General features: G+C 41.0%; 1 protein-coding gene across 6 annotated transcripts in view; it reads left to right on the forward strand.

The window, feature by feature from the left end:
• Window positions 1–26,665, forward strand: part of OSBPL1A (oxysterol binding protein like 1A) — a 210,857-nt gene extending 184,192 nt beyond the window's left edge. For all 6 annotated transcript variants that reach the window (XM_065932433.1, XM_065932434.1, XM_065932437.1 and 3 more), the window contains 10 exons: window positions 5,320–5,454; window positions 6,618–6,715; window positions 7,782–7,964; window positions 12,907–13,014; window positions 14,361–14,450; window positions 15,546–15,672; window positions 18,251–18,367; window positions 18,948–19,071; window positions 20,064–20,154; window positions 25,423–26,665. In XM_065932433.1, coding sequence (XP_065788505.1) covers window positions 5,320–5,454; window positions 6,618–6,715; window positions 7,782–7,964; window positions 12,907–13,014; window positions 14,361–14,450; window positions 15,546–15,672; window positions 18,251–18,367; window positions 18,948–19,071; window positions 20,064–20,154; window positions 25,423–25,525 — 1,176 coding nt within the window. In that variant the 3' untranslated portion in view covers window positions 25,526–26,665. The remainder of the gene's footprint in view (window positions 1–5,319; window positions 5,455–6,617; window positions 6,716–7,781; window positions 7,965–12,906; window positions 13,015–14,360; window positions 14,451–15,545; window positions 15,673–18,250; window positions 18,368–18,947; window positions 19,072–20,063; window positions 20,155–25,422) is intronic.
• The last annotated feature ends 137 nt before the right edge of the window (window positions 26,666–26,802 follow it).

The raw sequence follows: 26,802 nt of genomic DNA on the forward strand, positions 1-26,802 counted from the left end.
TTTTAAACATGTTGCATTGTAACCTACTTTTTCACACATTTTCCCCATGTGAACTAGTGTGCATCATTCAACAAGAGGGTGCTGAGCTCAGGGAGTTTGTATTCCAGTGAAAGAGTCGAGAGAGGCTAGTGCTTTGTGATAAATGCCCAAATCGGAGTAAACTCAGGGACAGTGGGAACTCACAGGAGCACGTGGGGCAGGGGCACCTATGTTGTGCTCTGTTCTGAGGGGCTGAGGACACAGGCAAGTAGGAGGTATTATCCCTTCCCTCGGGAGTTGTATCACTGGGTACTTAGCAAGTTGTGCTGGTTAGTATCCCTGACAGAGGAGCAGATCGTCCAATCTGTGATCAGATGCTCACTTGTACAATACAGATTGTGCGTTCCAGGAGCTGGGAGAGATGAGAAATCAAGGAGGAGAGGCTTGAACTGGGCTTTGAAGTTCTACTGAGGAGGAGATACAAGAGTTAAGGGAAGTGAGGAGGGCATTCCAGGTCAGGATTGGCTATAACAAGACTTTTATTTTTTTAAACAATTAACTAATTAACTAGACTGGGCAGGATCTTTAGTTGCAGCATATGGGATCTAGTTCCCTTGAACAGGGATCGAATCTACACTCCCTGTATTGGGAGTGTGGAGTCTTAACCACTGGACCCGCCAGGTGAGCCTCATAAGGAGACTTTTAATCTGGTGTCTAAAGCAGTGCCTGGCACCTAGTAGGTGCTGTTAAAAATTTTTAGAAAGATTCTTTGGGAGAATTTTATTTCTATATGCATACTTTGTATGGTCAAGTTGCTTTAAAAGAGACGATCTTGGTGGACTTTTTTTTTTTTTTAGGTACAATTGACAATCTGTATCAAGATGATTGGATGTATGTATGCATTATGAAAGGATTCCCCCATCAAGTTAATTAACACATCCAGCCCTTCACATGTGTAGTTTTTTTTTGGTGACAGCATTTAAGTTCTACTCTTCTTTCATTTATACAAAACAGCATTATTAGTTGTCTACCATGTTATATGGTAGATCCTCAGGACTTATTTATATTATAACTGAAAGTTCATACACTTTTACCAACTTCTGCCTATTTGCCCCACCCTGAAGCCCTAGGCAATGACTTTCTACTGTGTTTTGATTGGTTCAGTTTTTTCTCTTTTTTTTAAAGTTCACCTGTGTGTGATACAATGCCATATTTGTCTGTCTGGTTTATTTCACTTAGCATAAGGACCTCCATTTTCATCCATGTTGTCATAAATGGCAAGATTTCCTTTTGTGAGGACAAGTAGTATTCGTGTGTGTATAGATCTATACATATACACACCCCCCCACATTTTCTTGATCCATTTATCCATTGATGGACACTTAGATTGTTTCCATTGTGTATTGGCTCCTTTGGCAAGAATTAATTGACCATAAATGCATGGATTTATTTCTGGGCTTTCTATTCCATTCATCTTCCTGTCCATTTCTATGCCAGTTCTGTACTATTTTGATTAGTATATCTTTGTAATACAGTTTGGAATCAGGGGGCTTGATGCCTCCAGCTTTGTTCTTTCTCAAGATTGCTCTGGCTATTCAAGGTCTTTTGTGGTCCTGTACAAATTTCAGGATTGTTTTTCCTTTATCTGTGAAAAATGTCGTTGGAATTTTGATAAGGATTGCATTGACTAGATCACTTTGGGTAGTTTGGACATTTTAACAACTTCTGTAATCCATGAGTACAGAATATCTTTCCATTTATTCCTGTCTTCTGTGATTTCTTTTGTTAACGTCTTACAGTTTTCAGTGTATAGATCTTTCACCTCCTTGGTTAAATTTATTACTAAGTATTTTATTCTTTTTGATGATATTGTAAATGGGATTGCTTTCTTAATTTCTTTTTCTGGTAGCTTATTCTTGGTGTATTGAAACACAACAGATTTTTGTAAGTTGGTTTTGTACCCTGCAACTCACTGAACTCATGTATTGGTTCCAATGGTGTTTTGGTAGAGTCTTTAGGGTTTTCTATTTATAATATCATTTTCAAATAGAGATAATTTTACTTTTTACTTCCTAATTTGAATGCCTTTTCTTTTTCTTGCATTCGTACTCTGGCTAGAAAGGATGAATTTCTTACCGTAATGATGAATTTTGTCAAACACTTTTTCTGCATCTATTGAGATCATGTATTTTTATTCTTCATTTTACTAATGTGGTGTATCATATTGATTGATTGGCTTGTGTTGGACCATCCTGCTTCTCTGGAATAAATCCCGGTTGATCATGGTATATGACCCTTTAAATGTATTGTTGAGTTCAGCTTGGTAATGTTTACTTTTACATTTGTGTTCATCGTGGATATTGGCGTATAATTTTCTTTTCTGGGTCTGCTTTTGTCCTTCTCTGGTTTTAGTGTCAGGATAATGTTGACCTTGTAAAATGACTGTGGAAATGTTCCCTCCTCTTCTGTTTTTGAATAGTTTGAGAAGGATCAGTATTCATTTTACTTTAAATGTCTGGCAGAATTCACCAGTAAAGATATCTGGTCTTAGACTTTTGTTTGTTGGCAGGTCTTTGATTACTGCTTCAGTCTTTTTACTAGTAATTGATCTGTTCAGATTTCCTGTTTCTACATGATTCAGTTTTGTTAGGTTGTCTTTTTCCAGGAATTTATCCACTTCTGAGGTTGTTGATATTTCTTCCTACAGCCTTGATTCCAGCTTGTGATTCATCCAGCCCAACATTTCACATGATGTACTCTGCATATAAGTTAAATAAGCAGCGTGACAATATATAGCCTTATTGTCCTCCTTTCCCAATTGTTAACCAGGCATTTGTTCCATGTCGTTCTAACTGCTGCTTCTTGACTTGCATACAGCTTTCTCAGGAGACAGGTAAGGTAAGGTGGTCTGATACTCCCTAATGTTTACGTTTAGAATTCTATTTTTAAATCTTCATTCTAGAGTTATAAGTGAACTACTTAGCCCCAATCAGTATTTGAATATCCTTCAGTTAAATTTTTCTGTAAAGAAAGTGATCATGATTGAACGAATAGATTGGAAGTACTGCTCCTCCCTTTGATGTTAAAAGAAAATCTGACTTCCAGGCAGCATTAGTAGGAGTACAAATAGGATAAAGGGTTTTTGGAAGGCATTCCGCTTGGTAGTAATGGTAAAAATTTTAAATGAGTGCACACCTTTGATCTAAAAAACCCCCTTATAGAAATTTACTTTAAAACCATATGTGCTTATGTTCTAAAAGATTAGATTAAATTGTTCATGATATAGCTATATATATATACACACACACACACATATATATATTTAAAATTTTTTAATAAATAAATGTACCTTTTGCTAATGTGCCCAGAACTAGTCTTAAGTGTTTTGCAACTATTGGTCTTAGAAGAATGCTTTGTAGTAGATTATGCTATATACACTGTTAGATTAATGCCATGGTGTTGATAAGGAAGCTGGCAGAGTTTAACTTGGCCGGAGTTGCCTGACTGCTAAATGAAAGAGCCTGCCATGGAGCCCAGTCTGGCTCTGATGTCTTAACCACTAACAGTACAGAGATTACAAAGAACTTGACAGACTCAGTGATGTACTGTATGTGTGCATAAGACCTCCAAACACAGGAACAGCAAAAAAAGCGAGTAAATGAGCCAATACACAGAGCAGATGCCATGCATTAAAAAAATCCAGTAAGGTATATGTGTACACACACATGTACACACATGTGTGTAAATACACAGCAGTGTACCCCAAACTGTTGTTGAGGCTTTGCCTCTAAGGAAAGGAGCATTTTCATGTTTTACTTCTATTACTGAGAATTGCATATTCCTCTTTTTTTTTTTTTTTAAAAAAGAAAAAAAAAACCCATGAAGGTATTTTTAAGTAAAAGAGAGTCTGAGACAGCTCAGTTAAGACAAGCCTTGGCAGTCCCCGCTTTCTTGATTTGGCCCACCAGTGAGTTGCTGCATTTACCAAGATCTCAGGGTGTTAAATAGTGAAGAGCCTTCTGTTCTTTATCTCCTTATACATTCCTGTTCTCTTTTGTCTTCCCAGAGAGGCAGTGTAAGCCTATCATTTCTTTTCGTTACATTGAGCTGCTACATCTGTCTGCATTCTGCAGTATTTTATGATAATAAATGAGCTTCTTTTGTGTGTGTGTGTGTGCATGTGCACATTCGGGTTGTAGTTCTGTGAAGGTCACTTTATTCTTAACTGTGCACATTTGTAAGAATGTAGATGTTTAGAGGGGTGGGAGGAAGCAGGTGACATTCAACCTGGATGGTGCCTTGAGGTTGTTCACATGATCGTGGTTTTAGTTAGCAGTTTTCATGAAAGACCTGATTCCCACAAGAAACATAAATAATGATAGGTGGAAGGTTGGGAAGATTATCAGAATAATCTAGAGAAAATCAGGGTAAGTTTGTTACCTAATGAATTTTTTTAAAAGATCCTGTGGTGCTGCTGTTTGCGGGCAGGATATGGTAGTAAAAGTGAGTGTTAGTTGCTCAGTTGTATCCAACTCTTTGCTTCCCCATGAACTGTAGCCCACCAGGCTCCTCTGTCCATGCAGTTCTCCAGGCAAGAAGACTGGAGTGGGTTGCCGTTCCCTTCTCTAGGGGATCTCCCGACCCAGGGATTGAACCCAGGTCTCCTATGTTGCAGGCAGATTCTTTACCATCTGAGCCACCGGGGAAACCCCAGGATATGGTAAACAGAGGTAAAAGGTTGCAGTTGAGGTTAGAGGACCCCTGCCCAATCGTTAAATTATTCTTGGAAGTCTACATGATTGTGTCATTCTGTCAGACAGAATTTAATATCTATTCTGTAAAATATACATTAGCCGTCTAGCACCCTAGTTCATAATGTATATGGATGTGCTCAGAAAACCTCAATATTGTCTGTGAAAAGCAGTCTTGAAGTTCTTTTGAAAAATCATCCACAAAAATGGTCTGTGTGGTAGCTTCTTAGCCCAGTGTGGAGATGTTTGGTCTTTGCGTCCCCATCACCTTTATTTGTCATTTGCTAATTCTGATCTGAGGCAGACTCATTAACAGTCATCATTTCACTGATCACTAGTAGACTGTAAGCTCCTCGAAGCCAAGGAAGAATGTCTGGGGTAGTCTTTGTACTTCCTTCAAGGCCTAGGACAGTATATTCCACATGGTTAGATGATCTGGGGAGACTTAGGAAACTGAACTAATACTAATTAAATTTCGTGGTTGCTGTTTTCTGTGACTTTCTTTCCAGGAACATGTTATGTCGAGACGGCAGCATATATGTTTACTGTGTATTTTGGACATCACAGTTTCCATTTTCTTATTCACTAGGAACTCTCCAAGATCACCATGCCAGTTATATTTAATGAGCCTTTGAGCTTCCTCCAGCGACTCACTGAGTATATGGAGCATACATACCTCATCCACAAGGCCAGTTCATTTGCTGATCCTGTGGAAAGGATGCAGGTACGTGTCACCAACCCTGGGAAAGACTGAAGTCTTGGAAGGTCATCTCTGCTACCTCCCCTACCTCTCCGCCCCCAACCTGCACGCACAGAATTCATGTTAAGTTTAATGTGAGGTTAGGAAATGCTATTAATGCATTGCATGTTTGCATTGGAGTGTCATCTGTGTTCCTTCCCCAGACCAATGAGGATTGCAAGAAAGCAAAAAGGTCCAAAACCAAACCTGAGTTTGGTGAGCTGCTTCTGAGTCATTGTTTTAGAAAGTGGCATTGTGTTGGGGGGAAGACAGTTCAGCCTTTCAGACTTGTCAGAGTGTGTCTAGGAAGATGTGTATATATATATACACATATAAATTATGCTTATATGTATATATAAATATACACATACTACTATAGGTTAAAAAAGAGGACAAGAAGGAATTGTACTTCTTGATTTTTTTTGGAAGGGAGATATTCCTGTGATGTATATGGATGGACTAGACACAGGGAGCGTGGATACACTGTTCTCCTTCCAACAAAGCAATAGCATTCTAAATGGAGTCTTGTGTCCTTTCGTGTATGTAAAGCAGCTTTTCCCAACCTCATTGGACTTGATACCAGTTTGTTTGGTCTTCTCTCTTCACCCCATTCTAAAAGGGATGTGAAAGTGTTAGTCACTCAGTCATGGCTGACTCTTTGCGTCCCAGCGGACTGTGACCCGCCAGGCTCCTCTGTCCACGGGAGTTCCCAGACAGGAATACCGGAGTGGGTTGCCGTTCCCTTCTCCAGGGGATCTTCTCGATCCAGGGATCAAACCTGAGTGTCCTGCATTGCAGGCAGATTCTTTATCATCTGGTGACATACTTTTTAGAAATTTTAAAGGAATTAAAAGTAATGTTGGATTTGAGAGTCTTTTTTTAAAGTCCTTGAGAGTATTTGTAACACTGTGAGTATATTATAAAAACCACAGTTGGGATGACTTATAGGAAGAGACTCAAGAGTCATTTTCATTCTGAAAATCCACATTGGCTTATTAGTTTGCTTATTAAGCCATCTTAAAAATGCAACATAATTAAACTCCTCAGAATCATTTTGTAAATTACTGTCTTCAGCAAAATTTCAGTTCCTGAAAGAATGAGGAGCCGGCGAGGCTATTTTTAACTTGTGCTGACGCTCTGTCCCACAGTGTGTAGCTGCATTTGCTGTCTCCGCTGTTGCTTCTCAGTGGGAACGCACTGGAAAGCCTTTCAACCCACTTCTGGGAGAGACTTACGAATTAGTGCGGTAAGATCTTCCACTCTATTCCAGGCAGATAGTTGAATTTGCATGATTTGTATAGCTCTTCAAATGAAAATGGGTATTTTTTTTAGCATTCACCAACTTTTTGTATGACTGGAGAAAAGGTAACAACTTTGATGTTTGTTTCTGTGATAGTTGTTATTTTAGAGACTGTCAAAAATATGAAAACATATATAAAGTGGACCATTATTAAAGTATTCCTGATCTTGCAGAATTAGCTATCATCCTTTCTAGTTATGTATCCATTAGACAAGATAGATTTTTTAAAAATAACTGCATAAAATATATTAGCATGGACTTAGATTGTTGGCATAGAGGCAGTGAATGCACTACTGTCTGCCTGCTGTCACTTCTTTACACACAGTTAGAGAATTCATTTGGCTTTTGTTTTTCTGAATCTTTCTCTTCCGTCCCTAAGTTTTGATCTCATTTATTCCCTAGTTGTGTTTGAAAAGGAGACGCTTTAGATTCTTCTGTCTTAGTATAAATGGGATGATAAGTTTTAAATTTACATGGCTAGTATTGCCAATTGATGGAAATCACTGCAGTTCATGAGTGTTCCTTATTTTAATGTGTTTAAGTAGCTCGATGTATAATAACATTGGTTTTAGTTGTTTGGGATGCATTTTTGCAGTTTCTCATGTATTGTCCTTTTCATCAGAATGATAACAAAGAATTGTTTAGTTTGTCAAATCCATTTCCTTTATACTTTAACATTGCTTTTTAAAAAGATTGACTTTTCAATTGGAGCATAGTTACGTTACAATGTTGTGTTGATTTCTGGTGTACAACAACATGAATCAGCTATAAGTACACCTGTATCCCCTCCCTCTTGAACCCCCCTCTCAACCCCGACCCCCCTTCCCACCTCTCATCACAGAGCACTACGCTGAGCCCTCTGTGCTATATAGCAGTTTCTGATGGATATTTTACACATGTTGGGATATATATTAACATTGCTTTCAGACTGAAATGACAATAATGTATATATTTTGTGGTGAATTTATCCTAACAGTACCTTTTTTTTTTTTTTTTTTTTTTAAATCTTAAGAGATGACCTTGGTTTCAGACTCATCTCTGAGCAGGTCAGCCATCACCCACCCATTAGTGCATTTCATGCTGAAGGATTAAACAATGATTTCATCTTTCATGGCTCAATCTATCCCAAACTGAAGTTCTGGGGGAAGAGCGTAGAAGCAGAACCCAAAGGAACCATCACGTTGGAGCTTCTTGAGTGAGTTGGAATCATACCTTTTACTCTTTCCCTGTGTACCTACTCATTAGTATACACACTTGCACGCAGACCTGACCTTGTTTGAAAGCTGAAGAAAACGAAGCTGCTTTTATAAGATATAAATTTCCTACATCATGTAAAAGAATTTGAGAAATGTGGCAACAGCCATGGTAAATCAGCCTAGGTATGTGTAAACAGTTTAACTTGATATATGATGGTGGTTTTGTTTAGATCTATTTTAAGATTAAATGGAGTTAATCACTCCATGACATTATCATGGTAATAATACCTTGTTTAATCATCTTTTACAATGAATTCACTTTGAGAAATATTGAAATAACAGTCACATTGGCACATCTTAGACATTAGGTAAGTTGAAAGTTCTCTTCTTTTGCAATAGAAAAAAGATGCCATGAAATATCTCTCCATTTATTTGTGTTGTCTTTAATTTTGTTCATTACCGTCTTACCATTTTCAATATACAAGTCTTTCACCTCTTTGCTTAAATTTATTTCTAGGTTTTTTTTTTTATGCAATTATAAGTAAAATTGTTAATTCTGTGCTCATGGATTGAAAAAGTACTGTTAAACTGTCATACTATCCAAAGCAGTGTACAGATTCAGTGCAGTCTCTATCAAAATTTCAATAACATTTTTTGCACAAATTAATGCAGACAGTGCCGCAGTTTATATGGGATCACGGAAGACCCCAAACAGGCGAAGCAGTCTTGAGAAAGAAGAACTAAGCTGGAGGCATCATTCTCCCTGATTTCAAACTGTATTACAAAACTATAGTAATTAAAATATATGATATTGGCGTTAAGACAGATATATAAAACAATGGAACAGAGTAGAGAGCCCCCAAAATAAGTCCATGCAAGTAGGGTCAATTAATTTAAACAAAGAAGGCAAGAATTTACAATGGAATGACAGTCTCCTCAATAAACGGTGTTGGAGAAATTGGACAGGCACATGCAAAAGAATGAAACTGGACCACTGTTTTATACTATACACACAATTGACTCAAAATGGATTACAAACTTGAACATAAGACTGAAAATCATAAAACTTCTAGAAGAAAGCATAGGTGGTAGACTCCTTGATATAGGTCTTGGCAATGATGTTTTGAATCTGACACCAAAAAGAATAAAAACAAAAATAAACAAGTGGGACTATATCAAATTAAAAAGCTTCTGCACAGTAAAGAAAAGCATCAACAAAATGAAAATGCAGCCTACTGAATAGGAGAAAATACTTGCAAATCATATAGGCTAACATCCAAAATACACAAAGAACTCATACCACTCAATAGCAAAAGAAAAAAAAGTAATTAAAAATGGGCAGAAGATCTGAATGGACATTTTTTCAAAGAAGACATACAGATGATCAAGATGATCAACAGGTAAATGAAAAGATACTGTACATCATTAATCAAGAGAATGCAAATCAAACCACAATGAAAGGGAACCCTTGTGCATGGTTGGCAGATGTAAATTGGTACAGTCTCAATGGAAAACAATTTGGAAGTTCCTCAAAAAATTAAAAGTAGAACTACCACGATCCAGCAATTCCATTTTGGAATACTTAGCCAAAGAAAACAAAAACATTATCTCAAAAAGATATCTGCTCCCCCATGACATTATTATACATGTTATACCTGTATAATATATTAATATGTTATATATATATACCTGTTCCACACAACAGTCAAGATATGAAAATAACCCAAGTATCCATCATTGGATGAATGGATAATGAAATTGTGGTACACACACATACACAGATATTATTCAGCCATAAAAAAGAATGAAATCTTGCCACTTGCAAGAACATAGTTGGACCTTGAGGACATTATGCTAAGTGAAATAAGTCAGAGAAAGACAAATACTCTATGCTCTTCTTATATGAGAAAAAGAAAAAAGGAGGAGAAAAAAATAATAAACAGACTTTAATCGTAGAGTGACTCAGATATTGACATTTGTATCAAAAATTTTAAAGCAGATGTTATAACTATACTCCATGACATAAAGATAAACACTCTTAAAATGAATAGAAAGACATTGAAGTATTTCTGGAAATCTTAGTACTGAAAAAAATACAATAACAAATGTAATAGCTGGGATAGACTCAATTGCAGAATAAAGATAATAAAATATGTACAGGATCCACAGGCTGAAAGCTATAAAACCCCGGTTACAGGAATCAAAGACTATCTGAGTAATGGAGAGTCTACCATGTCTCACTATACTTGGAATCCTTAATGTAATTCATATGTTTATTCTCCTTTAATTGATCTGTAAACAGTGTGTATTAACACAGTCCAAATTTAAAAGTCCCAGGATGAATTTTGGTAGATCAAGAGATAGTGGATCCTAAAATTTATGTGGAAAGATGAATGAAACACTGTAGCCAAAATAGTTTTGAGAAGGAAGAACAGAATGATGGACTCCTGCCTCCTAATTTTAAGACTTTACAGTGAAGCTATTGCCATCAAGACTGTTGTATTGACAGACCGACACATACATCAGTGGAACAGAGAACAGCATCCAAAAACCGACTCACAGGAATACGGTCAATTGATTTTTCAAGAAGGTGAAAGAAAGCAGTATTCAGTAATGAAGGGTAGTCCTCTCCACAAATGGTGTGAGAGCAGTTCGACATGCATGTGTTAAAAAATGAACCTCAACTTACACCTCACACCCTAAGCAAAAATGATCCCAACATAGATCGTAGGCTAAAATCTAATGTACAGCTTTAAGCTTTTGGAAGAAAACAGGAGAAAATGTTTATGACTTTGGGTTATGCAATGACGTCTTATAACACCAGAGGACAATCTAGAAGAGACAAAATTGGTAAATTAGATTTTATAGAAATCTATTGCTCGGTGAAAAACACTCTTAAGAGAACAAAGAGAGAAGTTAGAGATGGATAAACATTATTTGTGAATCAGTTATCAATAAAGGACTTGTATCTATAATATATAAAGCATTCTCAAAACAGTAAGAAAACAGACAACCCAGTAAGAAATTGGACAGAAGATGTGAACAGATACTTTACCAAAGAGATATATGAATGACAAATGAGCACACAAAAACACTCAACAACATCAGTCATTAGAGAAATGCAAAATTAAAATCACAGTGAGATACCACTACACACCTATTAGAATGTCTAAAATCAAAATTTTTAGAGCTGACAGTTTCAAGTGCTGACTAGGGTGCAGAGCAACCAGAAATCTCACATATTACTGGGGGATCTGGTAAAACAGTAGAGCCACCCCGGCGAACAGTCTGGCTGTTTCTTACAGAGTTGACCTTGTGTTAACCAGATAGCAGTCCACTCGTAGGCATTTACTCTGGAGAAATAAAGAGGTGTATTTTCACAAAGACCCGTGCCCAGATGTTTATAGGAGTGTTACTTATAATCACCAAGAACTGAAAGCAACTCAGCATGCTTCAGTGAATAAAGGGTTAAACTGTGATACATTCATATAGTAGAATACTACTCAAATAAGAACAAATGATTGTTACGTAGAATGTAAAATGCATTATACAAATGAAGCTAATCTCAAAGGGTGACGTGGCACATTATCCCATTTATATGACACTCTGGAAAAGGCAAAACTATTGCAGTGGAGAACAGATGAGTTGTTTAGGAATTCCAGGTGGGGGAAGGTTTGACCGTGGAGGGGCAGCATGAGTGAACTTGTGGGGGGAGTGATGGAATTTGTGGTTGTGGTACTAGTTACAATGATCTACACATGCACTGAAGCTCACAGAACTAGATAACACCAAGAAAAGTGAATTTTACTGCTTGTGAATTAAAAATACATTTAAGCATACGTGTATGAAGATGTAAAATGAATGTTTTCAAAAGCAAAGAATGTGTAAAATTGGAACTTATTCACATACACAAGTTTTTCCCTTTAGCAAGCTGGAAAGTACCAGATAGACCATTTTTCTTTTCTACCTCTAATTTAATATGTTTTCACCAAACTTTTGAAGGCTTAAAATGATTATGTACATAGTTTAATTTGGAGTTTGGTAGAAACATAGTTTTGTTTTGTTTGTTTGTTTTTTAAGTTTTTGCATCTGGTCCGATCACTGCATGGGAAATAGATGGGGGAACAGTGGAAACAGTGTCAGACTTTATTTTTTTGGACTCCAAAATCACTGCAGATGGTGATTGCAGCCATGAAATTAAAAGACGCTTACTACTTGGAAGGAAAGTTATGACCAATCTAGATAGTATATTTAAAAGCAGAGACATTACTTTGCCAACAGAGGTCGCTCTAGTCAAAGTTATGGTTTTTCCAGTGGTCATGTATGGATGTGAGAGTTGGACGGTGAAGAAAGCTGAGCGCCGAAGAATTGATGCTTTTGAACTGTGGTGTTGGAGAAGACTCTTGAAAGTCCGTTGGACTGCAAGGAAATCCAACCAGTCCATCCTAAAGGAGATCAGTCCTGGGTGTTCATTGGAAGGACTGATGCTGAAGCTGAAACTTCAATACTTTGGCCACTTCATGCAAATTGGCTCATTGGAAAAGACCCTAATTCTGGGAGGGATTGGGGGCAGGAGGAGAAGGGGATGATAGAGGATGAGATGGCTGGATGGCATCACCGACTCAATGTATTTGAGTTTGGGTAAACTCCGGGAGTTGGTGATGGACAGGGAGGCCTGGCGTGCTGCGATTCATGGGGTTGCAAAGAGTCGGACATGACTGAGTGACTGAACTGAACTAAAGAAACAATAAGAATTAACCAGATGATACCTATTTTACTGGGATTAACATCAGCAGTTTTTATAGTCTTATTAGAGTTGAGTGCTCTACAGCAGTCTGATAGGTTATCCTGAGTCATGGCATTTGAGGAAGATGTACTTTTTAAACAGAGTAACACTTCTCACTTCTTTATCTGGGCTTTGGCTTTCTTTTTGTTTTCTAGACACAATGAAGCATATACGTGGACGAATCCTACCTGCTGTGTGCACAACATTATCGTGGGAAAGCTCTGGATTGAGCAATACGGCAACGTGGAGATCACAAACCACAAGTGAGATGGTTCATCGTCCTCCCCATCCCTTCATTTGCATCAGAGGGGTCCAGTAGTCTTTCTGTAAAAGTTCTAGTAGAGAACATCCCTGGTGGCCCAGTGGTTAAGACTTCGCACTTCCCATGAAGGGGTCTGGGTTTGATCCCTGGTCCGAGAATGTAGATCCCACATGCCATGTGGTGTGACCAAAAAAAAGTCATTGCATTGTAAGGAGTTTCCTGGCAGTCCAGTGGTTAAGACTCCACACTCTCACTGTGGAAGGCCTGGGTTCAATCCCTGATTGAGGAACTTAGATTCCACAAGCTATGCACCTCGGCCAAGAATATATGTATAAAGCATTTTTAAAAGTTCTGTATATATGGATAATTTTTTTTTTTTAATTCTAGTAGAATCTAATGACAACTTAAGAACCAGGTTGTATAACACTGTGGTAAATAGAAGCCAGTCCATTTAATGAACAGAATTTAGTAGTTGTGGCTTCCAGGCTAAGTTATCCCAATGACATGTGGAATATTCAGGACCAGGGATTGAACCCATGTCCCCTTCCTTGGATTCTGAACTACTGGACCGCCAGGGAAGTCCTTAATGAATAGAGTTTATATTTAAGTCTCTGATTATGGAAGACTGGTGAACTCAGAGCTTCGGCAGCCTCAGGGAATCTTCATTCCTGCCTCCCTCAGCTCACCTTGCTGACACCGTTTAGCTTGTACTGTTCACATGGGGGCAGGTGACAGGAGCAACAGGAGAGTTGGAAAAAGGTGTATTCAAATCCTACTGTGACCCTAGACCCGTATCCTAGTCAGCTCGGGCTATGGTGACAGAACACGGTGGGCCGGGTGGCTTCAAGGGCAGACGTTTATTTCTCATGCTTCTGGAGACTTAGGGGGCCCAGGTCAGGGTGATGGCCAATTCAGTGCTGGGTGAAGGCCCTCTTCCTGGTTTGAAGTTGGCCATCTTCTCAAATCTTTGCATGGCAGAGAGAGGGATCATCTCCCCAAAGTCTCTTATTCAAAGAGCATGCATCCATTCATGAGGGTTCCACCCTTAGAACTGGATTACCCCCAAATAGCATGGATGACGAGGCTTCACCATATGAATTGGGATGGGGGCCAGGCAGACATTCATTCCATGGCAGCAAGTCACTTATTTTTTATGAACCTTGCTTGCTTTTTCTTTGTGGTGGGTTCAGTACTGATTGTGGATTAATTGTGATACTCTGTGTGGAGCCTGGTGTGAGTTGGAAAATCAGTAAACAGCAGGGACTGCCAGACAGGTTATCACAGTCACTGTTCTCTCCTGCTGCTTCCGTGTTGAACAACAACCCGAGCTCACTGTTTCCTTTACAGGACTGGGGACAAATGTGTGTTGAATTTTAAGCCGTGCGGCCTTTTTGGTAAAGAATTACACAAAGTTGAAGGCTACATTCAGGATAAAAGGTAAAGTTTCATTTAAATGTTGACTAGTATAGGTGTTGTTGACTAAGGAAAGTGTTGTTATTAAAATCTGCCAACACCAGGAATTCCCTGGTGGTCCAGTGGTTAAGACTGCATGCTTCCACTGCAGGGGGCACAGGTTCGATCCTTGGTTGGGAAACTTAAGATCCCACATGTTGCGTGGTTTGGCCAAAAAAATTTAAAAAGAAGAAAAAGAAAATCTGCTGTTATCTCAGTTCAGTCACACAGTCGTGTCTGCCGTTTTGCGATCCCATGAACTGCAGCACACCAGGCTTCCCTGTCCATCACCAACTCCTGGAGCTTGCTCAAACTTACCAAATCAGTGATGCCATCCAACCGTATCATCCTCTCTTGTCCCCTTCTCCTCTTGCCTTCAATCTTTCCCAGCATCAGGGTCTTTTCCTATGAGTCAGTTCTTCGCATCAGGTAGCCAAAGTATTGGAGCTTCAGCTTCAGTCCTTCCAATGAATATTCAGGACTGATTTCCTTTAGGATTGACTGGTTTGATCTTGGAGTCCAGGGGACTCTCAGGAATCTTCTCCAACACCACAGTTAAAAAGCGTCAGTTCTTTGGTGCTCAGCTTACTTTGTAGTCCAGCTCTCACATCCATACATGACTACTGGAAAAACCATAGCTTTGACTAGACCTTTGTCAGCAAAGTAATGTCTCTGCTTTTTAACATGCTGTCTAGGTTTCCTGCCGTTATCTAGGAAACAGCATTTCAGTAAATTGAAAAACTCTTCTGAAAGAAATATCTATTTCTTTAAAGAATCTGATTTGTAAGTGTCTTTATTTATGAAAAGAGAGGCTTCCTTGATGACTCAGACTGTAAAGAATCTTCCTGCAATGCAGGAGACTCAGATTCTATCCTTGGGTCTGGAAGATCCCCTGGAGAAGGACATGGCTACCCACTCCACTCTTGCCTGGAGAATTCCATGGAGCCTGGTGGGCTACAGTCCATGGGGTTGCAAAGAGCTGGACATGACTGAGTGACCAATACTTTCAGTTTATGATAATATTAAACTACACCAAGACACTGGTTTAATTGTTGGCTCAACATTGATTTCTCTTGACAGCAAAAAGAAGCTCTGTGCACTCTATGGGAAATGGACAGAATGTTTGTACAGTGTTGACCCAGCCACATTTGATGCTTACAAAAAAAATGATAAGAAAAATACTGAAGAGAAGAAGAATAGCAAACAGGTAAACAATCCCAGAAGATGGAATCGAGGGGATCCCTGGATGGTGGCCTGTTAGTGGGTCACAGTGTTACCTTTTAGACTTGGTGCCCATGCATGTGATGTTTTTTCTTGACCTTTTTTTTTTTTTTTAAATTTTTATTTTTATTACTGTTTTTAACACCAAAAACATTTTGTATTGGGCTAAAGCCAATTGGAGACCCCAGTTGGATTCCTGGGTCAGGAAAATCTGCTGGAGAAGGGATAGGCTACCCACTCCAGTATCCTTGGACTTTCCTGTGGCTCAGACAGTAAAGAATCCACCTGCAATGTGGGAAACCTGGGTTTGATCCCTGGGTTAGGAAGACCCTCTGGAGAAGGGAACAGCTACCCACTCCAGTATTCTGGCCTGGAGAATCCCTGTGGACAGAGGAGCCTGGCAGGCTACAGTCCATGGGGTCGCAAAGAGTCAGACATGACTGAGTGACTTTCATATGGCTGATTAACAACGCTATTCAGATGAATAGCAAAGGGATTCTTGCATACATATACATGTATCTCTTCTCCCCTAAACCCCTCTCCCATCACGGCTGGCACATATCATTGAGCAGAGTTCCCTGTGCTATACAATAATGAACAGGTGATCTGACTTGCTAGTGAATGTTTGGGATCATCTCCCATGGAGTATGGGTGTGTGCTATGCAGTTACACACACAGTGTTGAATTCACACCGCTTTAGAAAGTTGGAGTTCATCTTAGTGGGACAGATATTCTTACCCTCCTCTCTGTTTATGTGCATTAGCAGTTGAGCTCTTCTGAATATTTGAAATTACACCCAGAATAATCACATGGGTTTTCATGCTGACAGCAGTGGTATTGCCCTCCTCTGTATCCGAGATCCCGGGAGCTGAGAGCATCGCAGTTAAGGGAATCGTTGCAGGACGACCATCCTCCTCTTATGAAGCTTCCTCCTAACGGGGCAGTTCAACCTTAGACTCTCCCCTTGTGAGGCCACAGCTTCTTGTCGCAGGACCCTGGGAGGCTGGACTGCTCCGTGGCCTCTGAGCTAGGGAAAGGTTGCACCTGTTTGGACAGGAAGCGTTGGAGGACTGCTTAGTTTCCAGTAACGGGCATCAGGGATCAGAGCACAAGCTCTGCTTAGAATCCTGCCTTCCCCACTTCTGAGTGGTTTGGTCTTAGGCAGATCCCTACCCTCTCTCTGCCTCAGCACCTCATCTGTAAAATGGAGACAGTAATAGCACCCTCGGGTCAGAGCAGTTGATGGAGGGCAGGGCCCCAGGTGAAGACAGCTCACCTTTGAGCATCACGGCCTGGCTCTCTGCTCCCGGCTCCCCTTTCCCCACTGTGTTGCTTGCAAGAGGCAGAGCCTCACTCTCCCCTTACAGAAGTGGGGTTCAGTACAGCAGAAGGCATTGGGGAAATTCCAGAAAATCTCCCTCATGTCCCATAAAGCCCCGGTCGATCTTTGTAGACAGAAGGGCCTTGCCCCTTGGAGAAGGCACCCTCATGCTCTCCCCGTGTCTAATCGCGCCTCCCAGGGCCTCGGCCACTGTGGGTTTCTGATGCTTCTGAGGATATTCAGATGCCAGGCGAAGCTTGTCACCAGTGTTGTCCCCTCCTTGTTGCTTTTTTAAAATTCCACGTCTCAGCCAGTAGTTCTAGATTTGGTAACGATGACATTGGGAATATGACTTTGCTTTCCAAAGGCTTAAATTCTTTATATATAAAACTTTATGGGCTAGTTACGTAAGGACTAAATATACAGAGAGCTGCTGGCATAGCTCTGCTGGGGAAGGGGAGGGAGCAGGCAGCCAGTGGAAATGTTGCTTTCTTTTTTAGCCTAACATCTTTCGATTGAATACTTTCAGGATCCCTGCTGGTTTGGGTCATTGATAAATTTAGTTAAATACTCCAAGAATTTAACCTTTTCTTGCCCTCATAATGTTCCACGAACTACTTAAATATTTGAGTTATTTTGGATTTTTAAAAAAGCTTTAAAAATATTAAAACACGACAGCAAAGGCATGATGATGACAGTGGAGATGGTAATGCCTTAAATGCTCAAAACCCCCTAAAAATGACACAGCGCAGCTCACAGCATGGACTCAGTCACTCGACCCATATTTATTGGCTCCCTGGCCTGGGTCGAAAGGTGAGGACGTGAGCATGAGAAGGGCATGGCGCCCTGGCACTCATGGGGTTAGTCTAACGCCGCACAATGAAAACCGCTTGTTTTACGCTTTGTTGTTGGTCAGCCACTAACTCATGTTCGACTCTTTGTGACCCCATGGACTGCAGCACGCCAGGCTTCCCTGTGCTTCAGTATGTCCCAGAGTTTGCTCAAACTCATGTCCATTGAGTCGGTGCTGCCATCCAACCATCTCATCCTCTGCCGCCCCCTCCTCCTCTTGACCTCAGTTTTTCCCAGCATCAGGGTCTTTTCTGGTGGGTCAGCATTTTGCATCAGGTGGCCAAAGTATTGGAGCTTCAACTTCAGCGTCAGACCTTCCAGTGAATATTCACGGTTGTAAGTACAGTCTTTTCAGAACATTTCAGTTTTGTTCCTCTGTTGGTTCTTCCAGGTGAGCGCTTCTGAGGAGTCGGATGAAATGCCAATGCCGGATTCTGAGAGCGTGTTCGTCATCCCCGGGAGTGTTCTCCTGTGGCGAATAGCCCCGCGGCCTCCGAACTCAGCCCAGGTAAGGCCTCCTGTTTACTTGGCTCTGACGGCGCTCTTTCCCTGGCCTGGACAGAACCAGGAGGAGGGCGGGGGTGAGAGGTGGGGCATCGAATTGGTCCTCAGTCATCCCTCTGGTTTCCCACCCGGGATCCAGGGTTGCTGCTGCCCAGGCCTCCTGATGTCTGGCCGAGATGCCTTGGGGTGGGCCTTTGGGGGGCTTCCTCCATATATAACGGGAGGTGGGCCTTTAGGGGGCTTCCTCTATACATACTGAGGAGTAAGACTGACTCTCTTTAAGTACATGATGATACAGCCAGATTTACCATGTGAGACTTCTCATATGGAATGAAGAATGTTGGTTTCACTCACAGTTCTCCCTGGAGGTGATGGTGGTGAATGTCACCTGAGGGGTTTCCTTGAGACAGACACCCACAGCTAGTGTGGACCTGGGTGAAAACATGGAGATGTGTGGGTGCAGAGAGGCCGGCCATCATCACCCCAGAACAGAGCAGGGGATCCCTGTCGAATCTTTTAGCCTCAGGGTTTCATTCTGCATTAACCTCCAGTACATGTTAATTTGAACATTTTCTTCTTTTTAGATGTACAATTTTACTAGCTTTGCAATGGTTTTGAACGAAGTAGACAAGGAGATGGAGAGCGTGATTCCTAAGACAGACTGCAGGCTGCGGCCTGACATCAGAGCCATGGAGAACGGGGAAATAGGTAACGCGCCTGGCAGCTCTAGGGAAGGTGGATTTCTTTGAGGAGGATAGTTTGCCTTACTCCCAGTCACTGTCTGCGTTTTAGTTTGTTAGGGCTTAACATTTTGTATGTTTGCACAAGCATCTTACATGTTAGCATTTTACATGTTAGCACAAGGCATCCCTGGTGGCTCAGATGGTAAAGAATCCGTCTGCCAATGCAAGAGACCTGGGTTCGATCTTTGGGTCAGGAAGATGCCCTGGAGAAGGGAATGGCAACCCACTCCAGTATTCTTGCCTGGAGAATCCCATGGACAGAGGAGACTAGCAGGCTATAGTCCATTTAGTCATAAGGAGTCGGACACGACTGAGCAACCTACACTTTTCCCAGGTGATGCTAGTGGTAAAGAGCCCGCTGCCAGTGCAGGAAGCATAGGAGACTCGGGTTTGATCCCTGGGTCAGGAAGATCCACCCCCTGGAGGAGGGCATGGCAACCCACACCAGTATTCTCGCCTGGAGAATCCTATGGACAGAGGAGCCTGGCGGGCTACAGTCCATAGGGTTGCACAGAGCCGGGCATGACTGAAGTGACAAAGCACATGTTTGTTTATTTGCCACATCTCAGCTGCAGCACGTGGGATCTTTTAGTTGCGGCATACAGGATCTAGTTCCCAGACCAGGGATTGAACCCGGGCCCCCTGCATTGTGAGTGCAGAGCCTCTGGACCATCAGGGAAGCATTTTAACATGACTTCTGAGGCCTTAAGAATAAGCCAGCTTCCTTGGGGAAACACAGAGGCTGTGGAAGGAGGTGAGAGGTCCTGGATGCCAGCATCGCCTCTCACCGGCTTGGGGCTGTGTTCAGTTTCGACGTGATGTCTGACTGTGGTGCTTGTGTTCTGATAAAGGGCGGCGGTGCTAACACCTGCCTCCATGGAGTGAGCATGCCAAGTGCTGTGCCGGGCGGCCTCTCCTTGTACAATAACTGTGTTTTCACTGCTGTGCTGATTCTAGATCAAGCTAGTGAAGAAAAAAAGCGACTCGAGGAGAAACAGCGAGCAGCCCGCAAGAACAGGTCCAAGTCGGAGGAGGACTGGAAGACGAGGTGCGCTGAGGGGCTGGGGCATGTGGGTGCGGTGGGGGGCCCACTGCGCCCCGCGAGTTGTCCCCAGGCCTGAGAGAAAAGTACTTTCCTCTGACCAAGTTCAAGCTGAAAGGGTTGCACGTGTGCAAAGAAAAAGGACTGTTTGGAAGTTAAGGTTAAAATATTTCTATACAGTTCACTCAGGTTGATGTCAATTAAGCAAACTCTCCTCCTTATCCAGCAAAATACTTGTCCCTTCTATAAGAGGGAAAGTAGAGTTACAGATTTGGGTATGAAATAGGTTCAGAGTTGTTTGAGTAAATTATAGGAGCTTTGCTTATACATATGTCATGTATCAAGGATATTTAGACAATGCCTTTATTCTTCCAGACACACGACACACGTCGTGGAGATACAATTTGTTAAAGTGACATCTTGGGTTCCATCAAGAAACAGAGAGTGGGCAGTAAAATGTGCAAGTTTTTGAAAATTTTTCTAAAGAATCAGGGGTTACTTGGTCACTTGGGTTGAGTAATAGAATCTCTTGTAAACAGGAATAGAATGAAAACATTTTTTACATTTATACTATGTAATAGAAACCATTGTCCCATTATTCAAAGTTGTTAAGTAAATTTCAGAGCCAGTGTGGGCATCATTTCACAACCAGTTTAGTAGCTATTACTTGGTAGCCCTTTGGCATCTTATACCTTTATTAGAACTAGGAATGATCTTAGGTATCATCAAGTCCAACAGTTTTGGGACTTTTTTGTTAGCATCAAAGTCTTTCTTGCCAACAAACATATGAAGAATTTGCAAATACAGAGCACATGGCCACAGAGCTGCTGGGGTAGGATGAGGGCTGAGCATCGAGGTTCACCTTCTCCCACCCGCACACATGCAGGATCCAGGGAGCCTCTGGAAAGCCATTAGTCTAGAGATCCCCTTGTATGTGAAGAAACAAATGCTGGTTGTATTTCATTTGAGAGAGTTGCTCAAGGACAAGTACACCCCACAGACCATGATTAGAAAGAGCCACAAAACCCAAAACCACACTGCTTTACTGCAATCCCTTCTGAAAGGACTTTATCATTATTTTTGGTCTCTTTTGCAGAAAGCCCACTTTGTGCTGTATTTCTAATTAACTCCTTTATTTTTCTGACCACATTTTCAAGTGTGCGAAGTAAGCAAAAGTCCAGTAAGCATGTTTACTGTTGGGTGAAGTCTTACTTTCAGAAAGCAACGAACTTTGGACAGCTCTATGGTGGCCTGGAAATAAAACTAGAAGCTAGGTTTGTGAGCTCCAGTTGGGAGTCTTACACATGCTTGCTTCCACCACTGTCTCTTAGCATCCGTAGTTCTTATATGGATATCAGTTCAGTTCAGTTCAGTTGCTCAGTTGTGTCCGACTCTTTGCAACCCCATGAACCACAGCACGCCAGGCCTCCTTGTCCATCACCAACTCCCCGAGTCTACCCAAACCCATGTCCATTGAGTCAGTGATGCCATCCAACCATCACATCCTCCCTGTCCCCTTCTCCTCCTACCCTTAATCTTTCCTAGCATCAGGGTCTTTTCCAATGAGTCAGCTCTTCACATCACGTGGCCAGAGTATTGGAGTTTCAGCTTCAACATCAGTCCTTCCAGTGGACACCCAGAATTTATCTCCTTTAGAATGGACTGGTTGGATCTCCTTGCAGTCCAAGGGACTCTCAAGAGTCTTCTCCAACTCCACAGTTCAAAAGCATCAATTCTTCGGTGCTCAGCTTTCTTTATAGTCCAACTCTCACATCCATACATGACCATTGGAAAAACCATAGCCTTGACTAGATGGACCTTTGTTGGCAAAGTAATGTCTCTGCTTTTTAATATGCTGTCTAGGTTGGTCACAACTTTCCTTCCAAGGAGTAAGCGTCTTTTAATTTCATGGCTGCAGTCACCATCTGCAGTGATTTTGGAGCCCAGAAAAATAAAGTCAGCCACTGTTTCCACTGTCTCCCCACGTATTTGCCATGAAGTGATGGGACCGGATACCATGATCTTAGCTTTCTGAATGTTGAGCTTTAAGACAACTTTTTCACTCTCCTCTTTCACTTTCATCAAGAGACTTTTAGTTCCTCTTCACTTTCTGTCATCAGGGTGGTGTCATCTGCATATCTGAGGTTGTTGCTATTTCTCCTGGCAATCTTGATTCCAGCTTGTGCTTCTTCCAGCCCAGCGTTTCTCATGATGTACACTGCATCGAAGTTAAATAAGCAGGGTGACAATATACAGCCTTGATGTACCCCTTTTCCTATTTGAAACCAGTCTCTTGTTCCATGTCCAGTTCTAACTGTTGCTTCCTGACCTGCATACAGATTTCTTAAGAGGCAGGTCAGGTGGTCTGATATTCCCATCTCTTTCAGAATTTTCCACAGTTTGTTGTGATCCACACAGTCAAAGGCTTTGGCAGAGTCAATCTATGGATATACAGACCTTAAAAATGATGCTGCTGACCCTTGGTCAAAAGACTATGTGCTTGGAGCCCTTTCCCGTTAGGGGCGAGAGGTGGTGTTTGCTGACTGGGTCTTCTCCTGGCTGATAACATGCTTTTGAGCAGCTGGGTTCAGTTTGTGTCAGGGTAGAGGTTGTGCAGCTTATAAAGGGATGTGTTTTGCAGAGGAGAATTGAAACCAGTCCTTGGAAATCACACCCAGAAACTTATTATAACCTGTCCCAAAAGGGACATCCACACTAAAAGCTGGCTTCCCTGTTGATACCAGTTTCAGTCGTTTGAAAAAAGTTCAGGCTGTGGGATTTTTCAGGCTTTAAACTGTAGTTCATAGACATGAAAATGGCTGCTTGTGATCCTGCCCTGTTTTCTGAGAGAAGGCCAGAGACCTTAGCAAGTGGGGTTTTGTGGAGAGGAAGTGGTGGGACTGGTGAGAGACACAGCTTTGAAGAGGTGGGTGATGATGCCACAAAAGTTGGTGAAGTCATCTCTTCCCCCCAGTAAGAGCATCATGCAGAATTAATAGCATTCTAGAATGTTATATTATGTAGAATGTTATATTACTGATTACATTATAGAGTGTTGTATTACTGACATGGGGCTTCCCTGGTGGCTTAGATGGTAAAGAATCTGCCTGTAATGCAGGAGACCCGAGTTTGATCCCTGGGTCAGGAAGATAGCCTGGAGAAGGGAATGGCTACCCATTCCAGTATTCTTGCCTGGAGAATTTCATGGGCAGGGGAGCCTGGCAGGCTACAGTCCATGGGACCACAAAGAGTTGGACACGACTAAGCGACTAACACACACGTCAGTCATTGACTAACACACATTACTGACAGAGACCCATGGATTTGTAGACTCAGAAACATTGGCCGAAAGGTAACAAAGACACCTCTCCTACCCCCTCTTCTTTTGCCCATGCTTACCTAAAGTGTTTGAGTCTGGAAAGACAGCATGGGCTTTTCTGTTTGTGGAGGGGATACGCTGACAGCAGCAGAGGTTTCCAGACCTGAGTGCTGGAGATGAGAAGACCAGACGTCACGAGAAACGTTAGTCCTTAGTATCAGATCCTCAGACCTGATTGTCCTTCATATGGTGTTCCAGTTCTCCCCAAGAACAAGTGCTCCCCATAGGGAGGCCTGGCAGACATGGCCGTTAGTGGCTTCAGTGTGAACCCAGAAAAGTCCTTTGCTTGTTGAATGAATCTCCTGCTCTGTGAAGTCTCTCTGCACTTGACCTGCCCACTGTCCACTTTGTATGGAGGAAGTCCTATGGTGTAGGCCTGAGGCTTGGTTAATTTTGAGTCATTTTTGATGATCTTGATTTTGATTTGATTGATTTTTTGAAGTGCTTGGATTTTGTTAAGCCTGACTACAAAAGTGCTTTTATTGCTTGAATTTTTGAGACGAAAAGGAGTGAAATTGTATGCTTCATTTAGACAAAAATTCTGTGACTCTGATCAAAGAAAAATCCTTAAAAGTATTTCCAGCGTGGTTACCAAAGTATTGAGAAACATGTGTCTTCATAAATATTTGATATTGATATTTGACTTTAAAATTTTTTAATTAGGGAAAAGTCCCCAAAGCCAAATAACTTCTGTAATAATTTAGAAATTTGGGCCCAGTGGGCATTTACTTTCTCAGCCTTCAAGGAATTAGCCTAATCTGAAGCATGTTTTCTGTCTTAGGGCTTCTAGTGTTGCTTCAGTGGTTAACAGGGACCACTTGGGATTTATCTAACCTCACTCTAATTGTTAAATATTTTTGAGGCAATTTATTTGCAAAGAATGACAGACATGAAGCTATTTTTTATAAATATTACTCTGAAAAACTAAATCTTACTAGAAAATGTTACACAAATTGAAATTTGAACCTTTTGAAGTAATTTTGCATTTCCATTACCTCAAGAAAGCTGGGAATATTTAGGAAATGGGTAAATTGTTTTTTAAAGGGCAAGAAAATTAGGGCAGCTCTTTCTAGAGTTTGATCAGACAGGTAAGGATGTTAGAAGCTAGATGCAGCCTATAAATCTACATTAGTGTGGAGAAAAGAGAGACCCAGGAAGATGTGGGCCAGATTGATTTCAGTGGATTGATTATGTGTAACGTAGTATATTTGGAAAATGATGGTCTTTAAAAAGGCTTATTTGATATCATGGCTAGCTTGGGCAAGTTATTTAACTTCTCTGACATTGAGTCCCTCATTTGTGAAATGGAAATAATAATTTGGGGTAGGGGGATTTACTCTGAATCAGGCACCTCCCTATTACTGTAGGTAGACTGTAAAAGTCTCCTCACCCTGATTCCTTATTCCTCATTGCTTAAAAGCTGCTTTATTCTGGAAGGTAAGCAGTGGACAATTAGACACCGTTACTGAATGCCATGGAAAATCCTTAAATCTTTCAAGTGGTCTTATTACAGATTTCCGAATACTGTTTTACATATTCTGAGCATGACTGGGTGCATGTTCAGTCACGTCTGGCTCTTTGCGACCCCCATGGACTGTAGCCCACCAGGCTTCTCTGTCCTGGAGTGGGTTGCCATTTCCCCCTCCAGAGGATCTTCCCGACCCAGGGATTGAACCTGTCTTCTGCACTGGCAGGTGGATTCTCTACCACTGAGCCACCCGGGAAGCCTGTTGTTCTACATAAGTGCTCTCTAAAGACACTTCCTGAGTCTTCTCGGAAACCTCTAGCTCACAGAATGAAGTGAATCGCTGCAGTAAGGGAGTCTGCAGACTGGTGAAGCAGTGAGGATCCTGTGATTGCAGTTTCCCCTGTAAATCTTGTCTTCTCCTTAACAGGTGGTTCCATCAAGGCCCTAATCCCTACAGCGGAGCCCAGGACTGGCTTTATTCAGGCAGCTACTGGGACAGAAACTACTTCAATTTGCCTGACATTTATTAAAATGTAGACAAGTTGGGGCGTTTTGACTCATCTGCAGATAAGTCTTAAACCTATGTTTTAAAATTTTCTTCCTTGGTTTCTACTCATCTTTAAAAAAAAAAAGGAAAAAACCCTCTCATGATAACTTGCACTTCACCCAAAAGTGGGGTATAGGGTGATACCAGTGATGAAAGTCTTAAGAAAAATGGGTAATTCTGCTATCCGGTCGTGCTTCTTTGGAATACTATTTTATACAGAGGTATGGGAAACTGCTGGCAAATATGCTTTTGATGGTTGCTGTTGCCATATTTACTGAAGGTTTATACCTAAATGTAACTTTAGCTTTATTGAATTATATAGTAACCCAGATCAAGTTATTTTGAATATTTTTATGCCGTCATGCTTGAATGTTTTAGATTTAACTTTGAAATGTTTAAAATTCTCCTGTACAAGGTTTATATGCTCAAATATAGAGAAGGTGTATGTCATTTTGTAAAGACTACATTGAAAAGATGGCTTTTCTTTACACTAATCCTCTCAATTTTGCCCCCTCCCATCCCTAAAAAGAAAAAAAAAAAAAAAAAAGCCTGAATGTTCAGAAGAGACATTCCTAATTTGAAAATTCGAAACTGGAAAAGGTATTTCATTTGCTCATTTTAGTACTCTGAATTTACTTTTACAATTTTCTATAATTAATGTCATTAGAATTAAAAGGTGTTTGAATGGTATGTTTGAAAATATGTATAAAACCTAGCAATTCACAAAAATACCATAGAAATAGAGGTTTTAGGCACCATCATTACATAATGACAAACCTTTTTAAATGCTTCAGCTTCCAGTGGCAAGTGCCACCAGAGAAGCTCAGTTGTATTCATGTATTATAAATACCAAACTATGTAAAGGGAGGTCTTGTGCATTTCAGGTTTTCAAGGCACCTGTGTACTTAAGATATGTACAGAGACCTACTGTACAGTAGCTTTGCCCCTTTAATTGGGGTACATTAATCATATGGTATTTATCTACCCAACCCCAGACTGAGATTTTGCTCCCAGGGGCCTTAGATAACTGCCAGTAAGTTATTTCAATGGCTGTCTCAAAGTTAACAAGTGTTATAATGAAATAATCTACCTGATGCTAATAAAGGCTTTAGAATGTTCTAAACAGTGTGGTTTCATTTCAACTTTCAAATATACTCATAATTGCAATTCATGTGATCCTAAATTGTTAAGAATGTCCTCACAAAGAAGTTCCTGTGGTGTCAGAGTTCGCACTGAGGGTCTTCTGGGTAAGTACAGTAC

The sequence above is a fragment of the Muntiacus reevesi genome, chromosome 4, assembly GCF_963930625.1.
Source record: "Muntiacus reevesi chromosome 4, mMunRee1.1, whole genome shotgun sequence".
Classification (NCBI taxonomy): Eukaryota; Metazoa; Chordata; class Mammalia; order Artiodactyla; family Cervidae; genus Muntiacus; species Muntiacus reevesi.